Source organism: Urocampus carinirostris, chromosome 2 (genome assembly GCF_059441175.1).
Source record: "Urocampus carinirostris isolate Australia breed hairy pipefish chromosome 2, RoL_Ucar_1.0, whole genome shotgun sequence".
Lineage (NCBI taxonomy): Eukaryota > Metazoa > Chordata > Actinopteri > Syngnathiformes > Syngnathidae > Urocampus > Urocampus carinirostris.
Window position 1 is genome coordinate 3,790,094 of NC_142350.1, and position 21,186 is coordinate 3,811,279.

The 21,186-nt window shown below is 37.5% G+C and overlaps 1 protein-coding gene across 1 annotated transcript in view; it reads left to right on the forward strand.

Annotated features, from left to right (window-relative positions):
* The first annotated feature begins 3,732 nt into the window (after positions 1–3,732).
* cdcp1b (CUB domain containing protein 1b) overlaps positions 3,733–21,186 on the forward strand; it is a 28,182-nt gene continuing 10,728 nt past the window's right edge. Inside the window, exons 1-7 of the mRNA XM_088328417.1 lie at positions 3,733–4,071; positions 5,254–5,469; positions 7,865–8,209; positions 10,183–10,398; positions 11,697–12,047; positions 14,401–14,616; positions 18,790–19,152. Of these exons, the coding sequence (XP_088184543.1) occupies positions 4,014–4,071; positions 5,254–5,469; positions 7,865–8,209; positions 10,183–10,398; positions 11,697–12,047; positions 14,401–14,616; positions 18,790–19,152 (1,765 nt within the window). The 5' untranslated portion in view covers positions 3,733–4,013. The remainder of the gene's footprint in view (positions 4,072–5,253; positions 5,470–7,864; positions 8,210–10,182; positions 10,399–11,696; positions 12,048–14,400; positions 14,617–18,789; positions 19,153–21,186) is intronic.

A 21,186-nucleotide genomic window follows, 5' to 3' on the forward strand; every position in this document is an offset into this window, starting at 1 on the left:
TCACCCTATTTCTCTGTTGTTCTCTCTCTCATTATCTCACTCTATTTCTCTCTCTCTCTTTTCTTTATTTGTCTCTTTGTTTCTATACATCCCTTTCTCTGTATCTTTTTCTTTTATGTATTTCTCTTTTTCTGTTTTATCAGGAAGAGAGAGAGAGAGAGAGAGAGAGAGGGAGAAAAATAGCTCCTTTTCCCTCTCTTTCTCCCTCTCTCTCTCTTTGTCTCTTTCTTACCCTTTTCTCTTTTTTTTCTCTCTTTCTTCCAATTTCCCCCTCTCTCTTTCTCTTCCCCACTTTGTCTTCTTTATTCCCCTCTTATCTACTAGGCTGCCATACCGAGAGAATGTTTTTTATTCTATCATGTGGCCCCCGAGCTGAAATGAGTTTGACACCCCTGTACTATATATAAAATAAAACAAAAGTTAAATAAAACAAAAATGTGAACAACACAGCGTTGAAAATACTTCACTACCTTGAAATGGTTTAGTTCCTTTGAGTTTTAGCTCTGCGTTATAGTATTTTAGCAGGAGTATTTTTGAAGTATATTCTGTGGTAGAATTTTTGTAGTATATCTGTAGTATTACTGTAGATGTATTTTTGCAGTATTTTTGCAGTATTTCTGTAATCATAATGTTGTAGTATCGCTGTAGTATTACTGTAGTTTAAAAAAAAAATGGTATTTCTGTCGTAATATTTATGTAGCAGTATTTATGTATTATAGTGGTACTGTAGTGGAATACTTCTGTAGAAGTATTATGAAGTATTTCAATATTAGTATCTTTGTAGTATTGCTTAAGTTATTTTTTTTAAATATTACTGTCGTTGTATTTTTGTAGTATTTCTGTTATGTTTCTGTAATAGTGTTTTTGTATCATAGAATTACTGTAGTAGTATTTTTTGTAGTATTTCGATAGTATAAGACATAATAATATGTAAGACCCTGGTCTTAAGCATTAGATTTGAAATAGGGAGTTAGTTTTGAAATAATTTTGTAGTATTTATGTTGTATTTTTTGCTGACACACAAAGGGACAATGGGCACAAAGTTGGCACCCAAAAAACATGTTTTATTACTAGTACTATATTTAATATTTTCTATATGGTTTTCAGCCTGGGAGTTTTCCACCCAAAGCCGGCCCACTTAGCGATAGAGAATGAATTTTAATGAATGGAATGGCAGTGAGCTCTTATGATGCATTTTTATTGGGAAGGAATTCAGGTAATATGTTGTTAAGTTAACAGAAAACACTTAACAATTTCAATTCAAAGGAAAATCATATAAAGATTCTGATATAGATGAAAACATATACAACTACAGTATGTACAGTATCAGTAATCTCAAATCTACATTGCATTTGCCTTCCCAACAGATTTTTAGGCTTTACACTAAACTCCTGTAAACTCTTATGAAGTAGCTTCACTACACACATTTTAGGTAGGCTACTTAAAACATCAAAATTCTCCTCAGCAAAGAACTAGTCTTGGCAACTTTGTTGATAACAATGTCTTTGTCTAAAGACACGAGAATTTCCTTTTCAGTCTACATCCGTATGAAGACAGTGAGCTGCTTTGTCTAGTTTTCACACATTTTAAAGCAGAGAAGCTCTGCTCACATACAACCTGTGTACAGGAAAGGCTCTACGGGAACTTATATGCCAGCCCAATGACAGGACTTGATTTTTATTTGTTTTCTTTTCTTTTTCTTCTTTGGATTCTTTTTTTCTGAAGCCTTTTTCTTCTTTTTTTCTTCCATTTTTTTCTTTTTCTTATTCCCCCCCCACTTTTTTTTCTTTTTTTTTATTTTCCCTGTATTTTTTTTTTCTTTCGGCCATTTCATTCTTTTTTCTCTCTTTATTTTATTTTTTCCTACTGTTGTTTCTTTTTAATTGTTATTTTCTTTTTTTGGGCCCCAAAAAGTGATTTTGTAAATAATGTTACATAATGTTTTTTTAATATATGGATAAAAGCACCAAAAACAATCCGAACAGTATTTTGGGAGCCGAGCCGAAAGAGCAGCTTCTCGAAAAGGAGACGGATTTCCTATCACCATGAGCTTGTTTGATGATAGGAGCGACCTGGTAAAGGCAGTTAACTGCTAAATTCTGAAAACACGAAGCACAACACACACCCAGTCACACACAGACGACAGGCAAATAGTGTAAGATGAGTGAAATGTATGGTAACAGTCTTTCTTTTAACGAATTTAATTTTGGCTTTTTCGGCTCCAACTAGCACCTTTTCCCCCTCCATTGTACCTGACTTATGTCATTTGCACTGTTCTGTGTTAATTTTACCGCTAAAAAAGGAGGAATGGTGGAAGGCCAAACCAATTTAAAATTTGGGAGGGGAGAATTCCCCCATAGGGTAAAACTCATTTCATCTGCAACGACGGGGTTGGACTGAATGTGGCCAAATAGCTAAAAGAGAATGAATGCACGAGTAAGGTTAGATTTTGCAAGTTACAGACACATGTACAAATCTTCTTTTCTCCTCCAGCCAGCCCAAACTCGACCTTGACATGAGCCGGCCTCAGGGGAAAGCTCCCATTTTTTACCGATTAGCATACCTGTCAACCTGTACGCTTTTGCCGTACAAAGTATGTTTATTATGCATTTTATGACGTACACGACGTACAATAAAATCTGTACGGAAAAACGCAAATTTGTCAATTATGGGTACCATTCGGTATACACTGACTATCACGAAACGGCAAATCAATCAAGTTAAACGAGTTCGCCGCGGTAGCCTCTATCTCGGTATCGTTTATTGCGTTGCAAAAGAAGCCAGCGTTTGATGCTACTGTGCGCATGCGTCTGCCGCTGTAGTGCCTAATTTCGACTCCCTTGCAAAATCCTCCCCCCCTCGCGTGAACGCGCATTCTGCTGCGCTTCGGACAATAGCAATCGTATTCTATATAATAAGCTTATTAAAACAATAAGACATTATTTTGTTGTTGAGTTATTGTTTTTGTTCTGTTTTTATTTTGTAGTGCCTAATTTCGACTCCCTTGCAAAATCCTCCCCCCCTCGCGTGAACGCGCATTCTGCTGCGCTTCGGACAATAGCAATCGTATTCTATATAATAAGCTTATTAAAACAATAAGACATTATTTTGTTGTTGAGTTATTGTTTTTGTTCTGTTTTTATTTTAATGTTCAAAATAAAGCATTAAAATACAAGCATCAATAGTTGATATTGTGGTTTGGTTTACAAAATAGAAATGCCTACTAATTTTTTCCTCCCAAAAATATCTTTATTTACAAATTTAAATTTAAAGTGTTATTAAAGGATATTTTAGTTACGCTGATAACAATTGTTCCTGATATTTTTTATTTTATTTTTATTTTATTATTAAGAATATGTACAGAATGATATAGCGAAACACATGTACAATATAACATGTTAAACCACATAAATAAACACGTTTGAAAAAAAAGATGGTGTAAGATTTTTTTTTTATTTTGTAAGGGAAAATACGACAGTTTGTAAGGGAATGGAGCCGTAGAGGTTAACAGGTATGGATTAGTCACTCCGGCATTGTATATATTTATTTTATTTTGACCATTTTTGCCTGGCGGGCCGTCGTTTGCCCACCTCGAATCTAGGTGCTCAGCCCTCCCAAACCTCCCAACCTAAAATCGCCACTAGCGTTCAACTAAGTACCACTCGTAAAATCCTGTATCCACTTCACACCCTTCCCGCATTAGAGCGCTTGCTAATAGGGCACAGGAACGTGCACGCAAACACGCACGCATACACGCGAGAGCGTGCTCGGAGTTCTCGCGTTGCTGTAGCGCGAGCTCACCTGTCTGGTCGGAACAGGTCAGGACCGCGCCCCTAACTTGCGCGAAGGTGAAGCAGGAAGTATCAGCCGACAAACGGAACCGAAGTCCCCCCCTTCCCCTCACCCCTAAGAAGAAAGATGCCACCACACTTTGGCGCTGCCGAGCTTCGTTGACGAGTTCGGACAATTGGACCCGAATTTGGTTCCGGAGCGACACCATTTGGGGCGGCAACATGACGCGGTTCCGCTCATGTGCGACGCTCGGAATTATACTTCTCTTTTTCCACTCAGGTGATACTTTCAGGTTAACTTTTTAATTTCTAAGTCGAACTGGGTCCGACGGTGCAGACTGTGGGGTCTTTGTTAGTGCGTGACGTCACATTCCACCCCAACAATTGACTCTGAAGACGTTTTAGTCCAACGCGCATGCGCACAACCACACGAGGCGCCGGCGGCGTGTGATGATTGATGAATTATTAATTTGCAATCTGCTACCGATATTGGAGCACAAATATATCTTTGAATGAGAGCTAAACGGGACAAAACGTTGATCAAAAACGCTCACAATAAGATAAAAATAAGAAAGAAAGGCGTGTTGTACGTGAAAATGCTTCCAAATCAAACTGTTTTCATGGCAACCAGCTGATTTTTAATACTTTTTGGAGTATGACGTAGTTGATGGCCATTTTCTTCTTATATAAATATTTATTTACTCTTATTTTGGTTTATATTTAAAGTACAATTTGCCATTTGTTGTATGGGACATTTAAGCTATTTTACGCTGTTGTCAGTAAATCCATTGTGTTTATATGATAATACAATGAAATGAAAATAATACTTCAAATGAGCAAGTTTCCCTTTTCATTTTACTACAAAACAAGTATAAACAGCATTGCAGGTTTGGAAATATTTTAACATGTTTCTTACTTTAATATATTTTGAAAGTATTTTTTTAAAGTTTTTTTATTTAAATCATTTTAAAAGGCCCAACGTACTCAATTTCAAACGGATGATTATATAATAAATGTTTAGAATAATTGTCATATTTTATATGATCGAATTAGCTTCAAAATTATTACCAACAAAATTTAAAAAAAAATCGTATTTTATCCTTTTAATTTTCTGTTCTTGTAAAATAAGACCTTATTATTTTTTAATGGTTCGGAAATTCAAATAGAGGTACTGGAATATTTTTTTAAACAATTATCTGAGTATTTGTTCAAAGTTTTTTTTGGAATGGATATTTTACAATTTTCATTTCAATAATATTTAAAATCTACTTGCCTAGTAAAATAACACGCGTTGTGTCTTTTGACTTTGTATAGCGTTTGACTATTAAAATACAATATATTTAAAATGAGCAAAATTTGAAAAATATAATTGAAACTGTTTTTCTGCACTCAAATTAGAAAAACATTGAAAAATAAATGAATAAATTATTTATCATTTTTTTTTTCTCCCCTCCCCTTCCAGACTGCCTGGAGCTGACTGTGCGTCCCAGCATAGGACCCCGGGTTAGGGTGTCCAACGGCGGCTCCTCGGAGGCTTGTATGGTGTGCACGGTGGGTGGGGCCAACGCCACGCAGACCTGCCACTCGCGTCTGACATTGGAACCTGAGCTGGAGGTCACGCTGGTCTTTGACTGCCCCGTGGAAACTTCCTATGTCGTTAGCATCAGTCAGGACATAGGTGAGGCCAATATAATTTTCTTTGTTTTATTTTACTGAAAATTATCCACAATTTTTTTTTTTAAATTTTTCTGATTTATTCATCTATCATTTTAATTGTCAAAAATGAGAAATAAAATTTATCTAAGAATTTATGTTCACAAGTATTTATTAGTAAATAAAAATATATTTCCCAATAAATATTTATTTTACCATATTTATTTCATGTATTTTCTTCTGTGAAAAAAAAACACCTCGTAATAATTCTGTTACTTTCCAAAAAGTTCTGAATTTTAGAACACTGTTAGAAATTAAATACAATTAGTCAAGTCAAATTTATTTATTTAGCCTTCAATCACAAAAATGTCTCAAAGGACTGTACAGGATTACAATGACACAATTACCTGATCTTAAACCAACATGCGGGCAAGGAACAACTCAAAACCTCAGCGTGAGGAAAAAGAGAAACCTTGAGAAGGGACCTCACAAGTAGTATCCCCCTTTCAGGATGACCAGGGTGAATTACATTTAGCATTACAGTACACAAACATAGTAACACTATGTTAGTAAACACTAGGTAACATGTTGAAAATTTGTCCGGGAAGTGCATGACAGCAGCTTCCCATCTCTGCCAGCTGGTCTATGCAGGCGTTCACATGCTTCAGGTCAAACGTTGGTCCGCTGACTCATCTCAAATCGTCTTTCTCCTTCGTATCACTACCAGGCAGGCAGTCGGAAAAAGACAGGACGATACAGAATATGAGGTGGGCATCAATCATAAGCTTTGGAATAGAAGTGTGTCTTAAGCCTTGATATAAAAACCTCCATTGAGGTTGCAGATCTTATCTCCGGAGGCAGGGCATTCCATAGCACCGGGGCCCGGATGGAGAACGCTCTCAAGCCTGCAGACTTCTTGGCTCTCGGAGTCGCAAGTAGACCGGCATTTTCCGAGCGCAGACTCCGTGCAGGAACATAGGGGGAAATCAAATCAGAGAGATAAGAGGGTGCAAGTCCATGCAAACATTTATATGTTAATAAGAGAACCTTAAAGTCACATCTTAAGTGGACTGGGAGCCAGTGCAAGTTGGCCAATACAGGAGTAATATGCTCAAACTTTTTGGTCTTAGTTAAAAGTCTAGCTGCTGCATTCTGAACCAGCTGCAAACCTTTGATGCTAGACATTGGGAGACCAGAAAGCAATACATTACAGTAATCAAGCCGAGAAGTAACAAACGCATGAATTAAAACCTCTGCATCTGATTGGGACAGCATCGAACGAATCTTCGCAATATTACGGAGGTGGTAGAAAGCTATTCTAGTAATATTTTTCACGTGTGACTGAAACGACAGATTAAGATCAAATATAACACCTAGATTTTTGCCCGATTCACTATGGGTGATATTACATTTGTCTAGGTTCAGGGTAGTGTTGGAAAACTCACAACAATGAGCTGGACCAATAATCAACATTTCAGTTTTTTCTGGGTTAAGACGCAAAAAATTAAGTGTCATCCCTCTTTGAATCTCAGTAAGGCAAGCCTCCAGATTTCTACAACTTAACTGTCCAGTTATCTCCAGAGGCACATACAGTTGAGTGTCATCTGCATAGCAATGGAAACTAATATTATACTTGCGGATAATGTCACCAAGCAGGATCATATAAATACTTAAAAGAAGGGGGGCAAGTACAGAGCCCTGTGGACACCACATGGGGCATTAGATTGTTTAGAGGTCAGATTGCCATAGTTAACGCTTTGCATTCTGTCTGACAGGTAGGTCCTAAACCATGAAAGTACAGTTCCTGAGATACCAATTCATTCCAGACGAACAAGTAATATGTTGTGGTCGACAGTATGAAAAGCAGCACTGGGATCCAGCAGCAGTTACATTGATGAGGAATCAATTGCTAAAGGGAGATCATTGGTTACTTTAGCCAGGGCTGTCTCAGTAGAGAGATATGCCCTAAATGCTGACTGGACAGTTTCAAAGAGGTTATTTTCTGACATGAAGTCATTTAACTGCTGTGCAGCGACCTTTTCGAGTAATTTTGCAAAAAATGGCAGATTTGACACTGATTTGACAATTATTATTCTCTTTTGATATATTTTATGTAAAATGAGAAATACTGGAATATTTATGCTCAAAATTATTACACTTCCCACAAAAAATATTTGCAACCAATCTGATTTATTTTTAGGTGGAAAAAAGTTGAGATAACTGTATTCTTTTCAAGAAAATATTTGCAAAAATAATTAAATGGTTTGGACACTTATGTTAAAATGAAAATAAGATAAACACTTTGAATTTAAATAAAATCCAAATAAAGATAAAGTATAATGTAATGGAGGGAAATTAGGATTTGGAAAAATAATTGGAATTAAATTATACCCCAAATTATTTCATTTTTTACCCTGCAGAGTGCACGAAGGACACGTGCACCCCCGCCACCATCGAACTTCAATCGTCTCTCCTCAGCGAGCTCCCCAGAACCTTCATTTGGACCCTTAAGGCCCCTCCCAAGACGCTGGTGGGTTTGGACATCCTAGGAGAAGGACTCCGCTTGGCGTCCAAGCCATGTGAGGATGGATTCCAATATTCCGTGACAGCGTCGGACGGTGCCGGCGGCAAATCGGTCGCTCGCTACTGTAAAGCCGGTTCTGTCACCCATTTGGACCTTCTCCATCAAGCTGTGGTGTCCCTGCAAGTGGCGCCCGGGATGCAAGTGGACCCCGTTCTCTTCCAGGCTTCTCCTGGACCTCTCAGTAAGAAAAAGTACACGAATAGTTGTCCACTTTGCGTCTTTTCTGCAGGGTGGCAACATTGAAGCCTCAAAACAACTGTCAAATGACCTAAGGTCAAGGAGCAACATTTGCATAAAGTGCTGTCAAAAACGATTTCCCCCCTTCCTGAATTGTGGGTTTTTTGCATATTTATCACAAAGGTTTCAGGTCAGCAAACCAATTTTAATATCACACAGAGACACCCCAAGGAAATACAATGCCATTTTGAAATGATGATTTCGTTTATTAAGGAACCAAAAAAATCTACGCCATTCTGGCCCTATGTGAAAACATAATTGCTCTCACTTGTTAAATCACAAAGTAACTGTGACTAACCACAGTTTTGGAAAAGTTGAGTTCAATTCCACAGGCCTCACCCAAAATTGATTTCCAGCCAGCACAAGTTGAATCTGTTACATCATTAAGTAGGATACCCAATCTCAAGGACACAATTGACAGACACGACCGAAAGAAATTCCAGAATAAATTTGAAAAAGTGATTATGATCTATCAGTCTGGAAAAAGTCACAAAGCCATTTCAAAGGCTCTATGTCTCCAACAAACCAATGTCAGAGCCATCCAAAATTTAAGAAAACTGGGAACTGTGGCAAACCTTCCCAGGAGTGGTCGACCAAATAAGATTACTCCAACGACGGCATATCCAGGAGATTACAAAAGAACCCTAAAATCCATCCAAGGAACTGCAGGCCTTACTGGCCTTAGTTAGGTTCAGTGTTCATGACCCCACTATCTGCGTCTTCATTGATTTTAATTTCCCCCTACGGTCCGGTCCGGAGTCTTCGCTCTGAAAAAGCTGGTCTACTAGTGATCCCTAGAGCCAAGAAGAGATCTGCAGGTTCAAGAGCATGGAGTGCTCTGCCCACTGAGATTCGATCTGCAACCTGAGTAGAACTGTTTAAATCTAGATTTAAAACACACTTATATTCTCTAGCTTTTAATGACCTATATTTCACTTTGACTATCTGTGCATTGTTTGTTATTGCAACATCTGTTGCAGCCTGGTCGTCCTGAAAGGGGGATTACCTCATGTGCGGTCTCTTTTCAAGGTTTCTTCATTTACCTCATGTTGACGTTTTGAGTTTTTCCTTGCCTTCATGTAGGTTTTAGATCAGGGTATTGTGTAATAATAATCTGTTGTTTTCAATAATCTGTCGTCTGTGCAGCCCTTTGAGACTCCTTGTGATAAAGGGCTATAAAAATAAACATGACTTGAAAATACGAAAGACAATAGCTAAAAATGGAATCTGGGGCTGCTTTGCTGCCTTAGGGCCAGGACCAAGACAACTAGCTGTGGTTGACAGAATAATGAATTCTGGTGTTTATCAGAAGATCCTTAAGGAAAACGTCTGGCCATTAGTATGTCACCTCAAACTTAAGCGCTTTTGGATCTTGTAGCAGGACAATGATCTGAAACACACCAGCAAGCCCACCTTTGAATGGCTCATAAACCCAAAATTGAAGCTTCTCAAGTGGCCAAGTCAAAGTCAGGATTTAAATCTAAATGAGATGCTGTGGTGTGACCTTAAGCGGGGAATTCGTGCTAGAAAACCCTCAAATATGCCAGATATAAAACAATTTAGCAAAGAAAAGTTGGCCAAAATCCCTCCACAGTGATGTGAAAGACTCATTTCCTATTATTGTAAACATTTGATTTATGTTGTGGCTGCCAAAGGTGGCCTTCTATTAGGTTCAGGGAACAATTACTTTTTCACATTGGGTTTTGAATTTTTTGTCCCCTAATAAATGGAATCAACAATTCCAAACTGCATTTTGTATTTCGTTGTTTTTTTTCTGTGTATTATTAAAAAGTCGTTTGATGATCTGAAACCTTTGTGAGTGATAAATATGCAAAAAACACAGAAATCAGGAAGGGTCCAAATGTTTTTTTACGGCACTTTATATTTAAAATGCAAGCGGTTCTATTTCCTTTTCAGAAGGCCGAACGCTTGTGGTGAGCGCCGACGCCGGCACCACAGTGACTATCAGCAGGTCGGCACCAGAGTTGCCTTGCGAGTTATGCGCCGGCAGCGGTTCCGATCGAGATTGTAGCCCGGACGGGAAAACCTTTGCGCAAACGGAAAGTCTGTCGCTGGAATTTAGCTGCCTCAATCCTCAAGATGTCTACGCTGTGAAAGTCAACAAGAAAATAGGTGCTTTGAATGCCTTTTAAAATAAAAGCAGTAATGGGAAGTTAAATTACCATTGATTGCCATGTCGGATGATATTGTTTCAATGGTTGCACTGCAGACAGTTTAGTGATGGAAAAATAGAATAATGATCTCATCCTTTTTATTTTAATTAAAAACATTAAATGTATATAAATGTTTATGCCAAGATAAATACCAAAATAGACGTAACCATTTTTTTTGTTCCATGGTTTTAAAGAGAAATTTTTTTTTTTTTCTTGTAAAATAATCTAAAAAATATGTGCCATCAGAACACCATATTTAAAAGAAAAGTATTTTCTGTTAAATTAATTTTAATCTGTTTCCAGACTTTTTTTTTTAATTCAATCTTTTTTTACTGTGTGTTCATAGCTCACATCCAGTTTAAAGCGAATAGTAAGAAACATATTTAATACCAAATAATACTTGTTTATTTAATTGTATTTTTATCCTAATATTCTGAGGAAAAAAGGGAAAATATAAATTTATCATTTTTGAATTCTAATTTTACTTTAGTAGAATAATGACAATAATTAGGCGTAAATGATCAAGATTATTTTCATATACATATTTTAAATGTAAATGGTTTGAAGTAATTACTGTATTTTATTTTCAGATTAAACGTTTTCCCCTTTTTCTATTGGACTTTGTACAGTGTGATCAATGCTCATGTCAAGTTAAAAAAAACTGAAATAATTTCCTTAATACATAATTTTCCAATTCGACTCAAGAATTTAAAAAAATCTTGACACTTTTTTAAAGCCAAAAAAATGAATTAGCTCAGAAGGTAGAGCGCTCGTCTTGGGATCAAGAGATCGCAGTTCGAATCCCGGCTTCTCCGTGTTACATGTCTAAGTGTCCTTAGGTAAGACAATGAACCCCTAATTCCCCCAATAAGCAGGTTAGCGCCTTACAATGCTGCACGGCCGCTATTGGGAAATGTGAAGCACACTGTAAAGCGCTTTGGGAAGTCTTGACTTGAAAAGTGCTATATAAATGCAGATCATTTCATTTCATAAAGTAAAATAATGAGCAAAATAATATTTTAACATTTAATTTAATTTTGTTTTATCTAAAAAACAACAAAGCTTTCCCATATCGGGTTTTATTAATTTTTGAACTCAATTCCCGTTCTGCAGAAATTCCTGTTAATAATTGAAAAGAATATAATAGAGGAAAACTAATACTAAATATGACAAATTTTACCTGGAAATTATTTGACTATTTTTTTTCCCCAATGTTTTATCCCTTAAGTTATTTTTTTTTGTTCTCATATGTTTCAGAATGTAGCAAGAGCTCGTGCACCCCCGACTCAGGCCAACTGGACCCCAACCTGTGGAAAGACTTCAAGAGGACCCTTAAGTGGGACTTGGCTGTACCAGACCGGACAGTCCTGACCTTGGAGCTACCCGTCGAGCGCTTAAAGGCGGTGGCGGCGGCGGATCCCTGCCAGGAAGGTCCTCGCTACTCTGTGAGCAATGCCAAAAACGACGGGCGGCTCAAGATCGCCAACTACTGCCGGGGAGGACCTGTTTCCAGTCTGGACCTGCTTGGGACCACCTCCGTCACCGTGGAGGTCCCCAAAGGGGAGGAAATGGAACGGATCCTTTTTGCTGCTCAAGTGGCGCCCAGAGGTGAATGTCACATAAAGGACACTTCTTTCACTTTATAATTTTCTATTAGATTGATATTTATTCAACCACTTCCTGTTCCCCTATCGACATCAGTGTTTCTAAACTGGTGGGTCAGGACCCAAAAATGTGTCGCTAACCCGTTCTCAGTGGGTCGTGGGCGTTTTCTTTGGACAAATAATCCCATGAAGAAGAAAAAACTGAAGGTCAATGACACTCCTTAACAGTAGATGGCGATAATCCCCTGCTCAATCTCTCCTTCATGTTCAGTTAATTTACGCGTTTGATATGGACCGAATCTCGTTGTATTCTTATTTTGTTGTTTTTATTTCCTTTTTCCTCCCATAACAATGGGTTGCAAGAAAGTTTGTGGTAAAGGAAAAGTAAGGTACAAAGTGGTGAAAACAAGCTCGAGACGAAGAAGAAAACCATTGCTTTTATTAAATGAAGTTGAGAAGCGGAATATTTTTCTTGATTTTTCTTTGATACGCAGCCATGTCATTAGCGTGGAATGTTGGGTCCTCAAGAGAGACCAGTTGAGATCCTGTGATCTACTTGACACCTACAAAAATATGTATTAAAATATGTATTGAGTTAATACTATTACCAATATTTCTAATCCCATTTAACTGATCTAACAAATAATTGGCTTAATTTCATTTAAAAAAAAAATCCTGCGATTCCACCCACGCAAAACCTACCAAAATGAACGGATGAATTAATCAATGTAATTCATCAAATAAAATAATCAAATTATTTAATTTTAATCATTAGTTAATTCATTAGAATTAATTTGATTTGATTATGCCCTGCTTTTCTACCTCCACAACACCCACAAAAATTGATATTTTAATTCATTAAATTAATTATTTTAGTAAAATAATGAATTGGTGGGATTAACTCAATTTTCTTAATTACTTATTACTCATCTAATTCATCAATTTAAAGTAATCCATTAGTCTAATAAATTGATTAAACTGATTATTTAATAAATTCCTTACATTCATTGAATAAATGTATTAAACAAAGATAAATTAATTGATGTAGTTCATTAATAAATTGGATTGTTTACTTTGATATTTTCCATTTTATACACCCATAAAACCCTTATAGAAATATCATTTTTTTTAAATAAATCACTTGATAATCAACTTCTCATGACATTATTAATTAGATTTTTTTATTTACTGTCTCCACTTTACTTTCCACGACACTCACAAAATAATTTATAGTATCAAAACAAATAAAATCAAATACAACTTGTACACATTCTAACTAACTCATTTTATTTTATTTGTGTATTTGCCTCCTTCATTTCTAGCTATGCTACACACACAAAAATAAATCAATTTCTAAAAGATAGAATGGTTTATCATTCATTATTGAATTACTGTTTTAATCATAGTAATTGATTTTATTTTATCTATTACCAGGTCTCTTGTCTACCTACCCGACACCCACAAACGATTTTTATGAATACACTTATGAGGAGTGTCTGACAATATTCTCTTGGCCCGGCCTAAAATTAATATTAGTAATAAAAACTATAACGTTAATAACCCTAAATCCCTTGTGTAATCACTAGACCATTATGGATAGACTATAAAGGAAAAGGCATTCGATTTTGTTGCATCCACACTTTTTTGACCAACGGTCTTATGCAGTGCAATGTTGTTTTGGCTGAACTCTTTCCCATGATTCTCCATCACTACGTGGCACTCTGAGAAAAATAGTGTAATGCTGCGATACAATCTAATGCCTTTTCCCATGTCATCCTCAATTCTAATGACCTAGTGGTTAGGATTCAGTGCTCTCACGGCACCAATCTGGGTTTGATTCCCTTTGGATCTAGCTGAGCAAATGGTATCAGCTGTATTTGTTAACCGATCCATTGTTGCTCAGTACATACACTACAGTAGAACCTCGTGTAAAACTTGTAATCTTGTTTTGGTAAATAGAAAATCTGTGTAAACATGAATATGGTATAAGCAAAAAAAGGTTAATTTCATTTCTGTGCAGTCTGGTACCAAACGACCAACTGCCTGGTACCGGTCCACAGCTCAGTGGTTGCCGACCACTGTATGAAATTGTTGTAATAATTAATAAATTCATCGAATTAGGAAGTTCATTACTCATTTAAATCATGTATTTACCTCTCCCTCCTTATACTTACACTTCACTAGAAAATAACTTATTGTAAATTATAAGAAAAACCCTACACCCAGTCACCCACTAATTGAATCACTAAAACAATTAAATATATCAAATAACTAATCTAATTGATCAAATAAAGCTAATGAATTCTAAAAACAATACTGAAATTTATGGTAATCCCAGTGACCCTTTTCCTCACCAGCCGGCCGAGCGCTGTCCGTGACCCCTGACCCGGAAACAATTATTACCATCAGCCGTGAGGGGGACGAACCCGACTGCAGCGTGTGCATTGGAACGCCCCCTGGGCAGACCTGCAACCCTAAAACTCTCACCTTGAGGGAAGCTCGCAACACATCCCTTGAGTTTACCTGTCCAAAGCCTGAGGACATCTTCCGAGTGGAGATCAACAGAGAAATAGGTAATCAGGTGTACAGTGGTACATCTTTATACGAGCACCTCTAAACATGAGAATTTCGTATTTTATTTACAACAAAAATCTCGCTATACTGAGGAGAATCCAGTTCACGAGTAGTCCCAGAGGCGACCACTACAAACCGCTCACTGCTCGTGACTGCTTACCACCAGCATCAGCTCCTCCAGTTTGCGCATGCAAGCTACTGCTACTTGCTTGAGGTTCATGGATCTCTTAAAGGAACAGTGGGTAAAATGCCTTCTAGTGGTACCCCCAGTGTTCATTTTACCTGTGAAAAGTGATGGGTCCCGGGGACTCGCATGCTCAAAAATCTATGGGTCCCAAAAGAGATCTATGGGTCCCCAAAATTTAGTGTGCTCCATGCCCTTACAAACTGTCGTATTTTCCCTTACAAAATACAAAAAAATCTTTTTTTTTTTTCAGACATGTTTATTTATGTAGTTTAACATGTTCTATTGTACGTGTGTTTCCTTATATCATATATATTGTTAATGAACATTTTGTTGTGAGACACTGAGTTGCTCAACATGAATGAGATTTATTATAAAAAAAGTTCAAAAATGAAGTCGCTTGGACGTTCACTGTAAAAGGAAAAAATTCATGCAAATATAATTAAGTAGAATAATACATTTTCTTATTCAAATTATTAATTCATTTTCTGCATTAAATTATTGTTGGTAATATACTGATTAAAAGGGATCACCAAAAACCTGTCTTTTTTTCATTTTCTCCTTTTATACTTCCTTTTTTTCTTAACTTCTTTATACAACATAATCATTCGTAATATAATGTATCAAAGCTAGTGAGCCGTTTGAGAGCCGGCTCTTTAATGAGTTGAGCCGAAAAAGCCGGTCATCTAAAAAGAGACGGACTTTCACTACACAACTCGAAATCGAGATCGGCGTGCAGATGAAAACTCGAACCACGAGACCAAAACAACAATGGCGGATCTGCCTGACGAAAAGTTTGGCGTGCGGTAAATCTTTGTTAAAAAATGATAATATCAATTTTGTGTCAAAAAAGTTGCGTCCCTGGGACGCACGTTGATTTGACACGACGCGTCCCCAGCAAAAATAATGCGTCTCGGACGCAGGGACGCGGGCAAACGAGAACACTGTACCCCCCAAAAAATCTAGTAAAACAAAAACAATTTTGATCTGAATAATAGGCAAAATACATGAACTATCATTTCAATGTTAATTTTTATTAAAAAAAAAAAAAATTGGTGGTGAAATTTGTGTTTACTTTACACAGTGGAATCCCCACTTAGATCGGCGCAATGTTTGTCCAGCATCCTGCTGCCATGCTGTGCTGTGTATCACTGGCCCTTACTCGTACTAGACCACACAGTGCCATCTAGTGGGCAATTATTACACATTGGGGCTTTAACCACCAGAGTACAGATGCTGCCCTACTTACGAACGAGATTCCGGACGATTGTTCGTAAGTTGAATTTATTTGTCATTTGCTTCAGTGCTATATTTTGTATGTTTAAGGTTTATATAAGTATGTTTAAGGTTCATATAAGTAACCTGTATTGTTTTGTGCTAAAGAAAATAAACATTTCATAAAATATGCTCCATAAATATAATTAAAGTTAAGTTTAACTTACTTTTGGAAGATGAACTTCAACAGTCAGGCGACTTCCTCTTCCGTGGTAAAAAGTTTCTGAAAAAAAAAGCAATCCAGCCATTTTCTCAACAGCATCAAGCTTTCATATTCCACTTTCATTTGAAATGAAACTGCTCATCACCTCTTCTTTACACTTTACGCCAACCCTATTGAATGGATACATGAGATATCAAACAATAAAAATGTAAAAGTTCTTAGCACGCTTGAGATAGAGCATAGAATGTTAATACACAAAATAGGAAGAGGAAGCGGATTTTTTTTTCTTTCGGGTGGATACTGGGTTACCCCTAACAGGGCCACACGCCGGTAGCGGCGGAAAGAAGCACTACAGTAATGTCCTGTACTCGGAAAAAGGTGCACACAATACAAAATTTTACCAACCGCAATGTCTGGATATTTCTCGACATCCCGAAAAAAATGTTCACATCTACAGTTTTTCGTAAGTCGAATGGTCGTAAGTAAGGGAACGTCTGAACTGGTTTTAACAGTCACCAGTAGTAAGTCTCCTGATTTGACTCTGATTTGACCTTTTCCTTGCTCTTAAGGGATGATTCAGACCAATGACAAGCATTGGTGTTTGTTTGACAATACTTAAACAAGAACATAATTCACTAGGGAAAACCTTTTTTGTTCCGAAATTTTGAGTATAGGCAAAAAAATAGTGCTGTAAAAAATGGTGTATACTTTTATTCAAAGTTACAGTAACTTTAATTTTAAGTGTACAGTAAATGCTTTTGTAACGGGAAATAGGTGGATGGCCACATTTTAATATTAACAATTCCTTTCCTAATTATTGATTGTAAATCCTCCTTATTAAACGATAATAAACATTCCGAACTCAGCGTGGCACCTATTTACCCACAGAAAGATGGTCTACGTAGAATACGCAACAATATAAGCAATGTACGTTGTCGTCTGCTACCAGTGACCGAAATAACCTGGATTAGAGCAAAAAGGTCGAACACGTGTTCGGTCTTCTCGTGTTTGAAATGATCAAAAAAACATGAAATACAGGTAACACGTATACATTCACAAGTATGCAATCTCAGGTGAACACTCTTCCTTACAGTCTATCCGTACTACACGCAAACGTTTGTTAAGGCGAATGCCTTCATGGTAGAAGTAAGATCGGGCCTAAAAAAAAATCCAACCCAACCCAGGTCCGCAGTTAATGAAGCCCGATTCAGCCCGAGCCCAACCAACTGACTTGATTTGAATATTCATATTTGATTTGTAAGGACCTACTTATCTCTCTCGCTGACTTAAAAAAATAAAAAAATAAATATTTAAAAGTTATCCATCCGTTATTGTTACTTGTTTCTTTTACTTTTGTGTTGTGCGGTTAAGGATCCGCGCGACGGATATATTCCTCTCACGCCGCGCCGAGCCAGCCGTCGAGCTGTGAACAAGGGTGACTGAATCCATTGCATGGATCCTCCACCGCGCACAAACAAAGAGAAACAAAGAACAATGACGCATGGATAAATAATACGTAATGATAAACATTTTAAGCCTCACTCGAATTTCGGCTCGGGCTCAAGATCTTACCTCTACTCCACGGTAAGTGCTCCTAATAAACTTTCGTTTTATTTCGTTAATATATTACATTTCTACTCACCGTATTTTTTTCATGTTTGATTACTAGTTGAATGCGTTTTCAGTGATCAGAAAGATCAGTTTTAAAGCTATTTATCATTCACTTTGATGTTTTTGGGAGGTTGGGGTTCAGGCAATTAGTCATTAATTATTTCATATCAGGAAATTAACTCACTAAACGAGAAATTCAAGCTACGAGCACGAGCCTTGAACAAATTAATCTTGTATCAAGAAATACCTCTGTAATTCCATTTACACCCTCTAGAGCAGGGGTGTCAAACTCATTTTAACTCGGGGGGGCCACACGATAGAACAAACATTCTGTCGGGGGCCGGACTTGTAGATTAAAGAGAAAGAGAAAGAGAGATAAAGAAATAAGAGAAAGAGGGAGGGAAAAGGAGAGAGGGCCGGACAAAGAAATAAAAAGAGAGAGAGGGAGAGAGCGTGAGAAACAAAAGATAAAAAGTCGTGAGAGAGGGGGAAAAGAAAGGGATAGAAAGAAAGAAATCCAAAGAGAAATACAAAGACAGAAGGGGAGAAAAGAGAAAAGAAAGCGCAAAGGGTATGAAGAGAGAAAGAGAAAAGAGAGAAAAGGACAAAAAGAAGTTAGAGCAAAAGAGGTTAAAAGACACAGAGAAAGAGACAAAGAGCAACAAAGGAAGAGAAAAAGAGACACACAGAGAGTGAAAGAGACAGAGACAGAGTGGATTAAAGGGGGTGGAAAAGAGAGAGAGAGAGAAGTAAATACGAGTAGTGTCTTTGTGAGAGGCACCTGGCTTTGGCAACATCAAGTTGACATATTTCAACCTGCAGCTTGTTTTTCTCTTGCGCTTCTCTGAGTGTTGTCTCGTGGGCCGGATTCAATCCCTTAGCGGGCCTGATCTGACACCTGTGCTCTAGAGATCGCTAATTCAACTTAAATATGTCCAGATTGCACAGAGGCACTGTCCTGCTCGAGCGCTGTCATCCGACCCAATTGGGCGCTGTTTCCTGACTTCCGTCGAACTTTCACCTGGGACGTGAAGGTCAGCCCCACCCGCACTTTCCAGCTGGACTTCCCCCAGACGGGCATGCGGCAGGCGGCCACAGGCGAGGAGGCATGCCCGGACGGGCGCACCTATGCAGTGGTGGCCTACCTGCGGACAGGCCCCGCCCATGTGGGCACCTTCTGCCATGTAGGGGGCGTGGCCAGCGTGCAGGTGCGCTACAAGGGCCGGGTATCTTTGGAGGTACCTCCAGGGGGCAAGACGGAGCTCGCCAACTTGAAACTCGGCATTGGACCGGAGAGCAATAGTAAGAGCATTGATCTTTTTCTTTTACTCATTACTGCCCCCTGTGGTTGTATTTGCAATCTCATGATGAACCTTAACCCCTTAACGTTCCTGTAAAATTTGCATAAAATCCCAATCCAAGTTGTACCCAAAGTAAATTGAGTGCTGTTCTTCAACCTCTTGGAAAATATAGAAGGTTTTTGTCTCTTTTGAAAGGTGACACAGTGAAGTTTTGTCCCAAATAATCTATGCAAGTGTTACTAACATTAAGTTAGAACACACAGAAAAAGGTTTTTATTCTCGCCTGAATTATTTTTTGCAATTAAATGCTTGCAGATGAGTGTAACATGGGCATCTTAGCTGTAAAACAGATGAGACAAAAGCTTGTCAAATTTGATCATAATCTGAAAAACTAAACATTATATTTTACACATTTTTCTACGGGTAGGTTTAGGCATTCCAAAAGTGGCCATTTGGAAACGACCAGTTTTGAACACAAAAACATTTGCAAATGTTTATTTTACTTTGGCCAATTTTTTATTCATTGTGAAAGAGTTGTAAACGCTTGAATTCTCTTTCTGTATTTCTATCACTATTGTGCACCCTTGCATGTAAAAATGATGCGTTAAAATGAATTGGTAGTGGCGTCACGCACACTTATTTCCGGGTCCAATTTGAATACAAAATTCTGTACAGCTCCTTTAAGTGAATGATTTTGCAACATTTTAAACATTTTACCCTATAAATGTAAATTGGAAAAAATGCTCAAATTATTATTATTTTTTTTACTTTAACAAACATTTTTTTCAAATAAAATGTTATATAAAAGTTAAAAGTTAAAATAATGTTTCTTTATTTTTAACAAATATTTTAAGAAAAAATACATTGAAAATGTTTTTTTTTTCCATAATTTTAATATTATTATTCTAGTTAGTCCAAATTGTCCCTGAATGAGCGAATGAGTTGTCTGTCCCCGTGTGCCCTGCGATTGGCTGGCAACCAGTTCAGGGTGTCCCCTGCCCACTGCCCGAAGATGGCTGGGATGGGCTCCAGCCCCCCCCCCCCGCGACCCTAATGAGGATAAGCGGTACGGCTAATGAGATGAGGAGATGAGATGAGATTCTAGTTTTAGTTTGATTATTTATTTGTATTACATATTTTTATGAACTTTATTATATAAATATGAGATTGTTTTTAAATAAAACAAACATGTAATCTAAATAAATTAGAATTAAATAAAACAATGACAAATTTAAAGTATTGTAAAAATAATACATATAAAAAAAATATCATCAAAATTGTAAATAAATCAATTAAAATTAAATATTACAATATCAAATACATACATCTATTATCTGCACCGCTTATCCTCATTAGGGTCGCGGGGTGCTGGAGCCAATACCAGCCATCTTCGGGCAGTGGACGGGCGAAACCACGAACTGGTTGCCAGGGCACACAGGGACAGACAACTAACTTGCTCATTCACACCTAGGGACAATTTGGACCGGCCAATAAACCTGACATGCATATTTTGGAATGTGGAAGGAAACCGGAGTGCACGAAGGAAACTCAAGCACTGGGAAAATGTGCAAACTCCGCACAGGAAGGCTGGTCGCTGGATTTCAACTCATGACCTCAGAAATGTGTCGCGGACGCGCTAACCATTCACCTGTCGTGCAGCATTAAAAATACATGAATATTGAAATTTAATACAGTAATACTGTAACTAAAAAGAAAATACAAACAGAAATAAAACGATTACAATTAAATAGAAATAATAGAAAGAAAATACTAAAATATAATAAAAAATAGTTTAAAACATCATAATTTAAAAAAATTCAAATTAAATATTACAATATACACATATTTATATATATATGCACGCTTTTCCTCAGTAGGGTCGCAGGGGTCTGGAGCCCATCCCAGCTATCTTCGAGCAGTGGGCAGGGGACACCCTGAACTGGTTGCCAGCCAGTCACAGGGCTCACAGGGACAGACAATTCGCTCACTCATTCACACCTAGGGACAATTTGGACCGGCCAATTAACCTGCCATG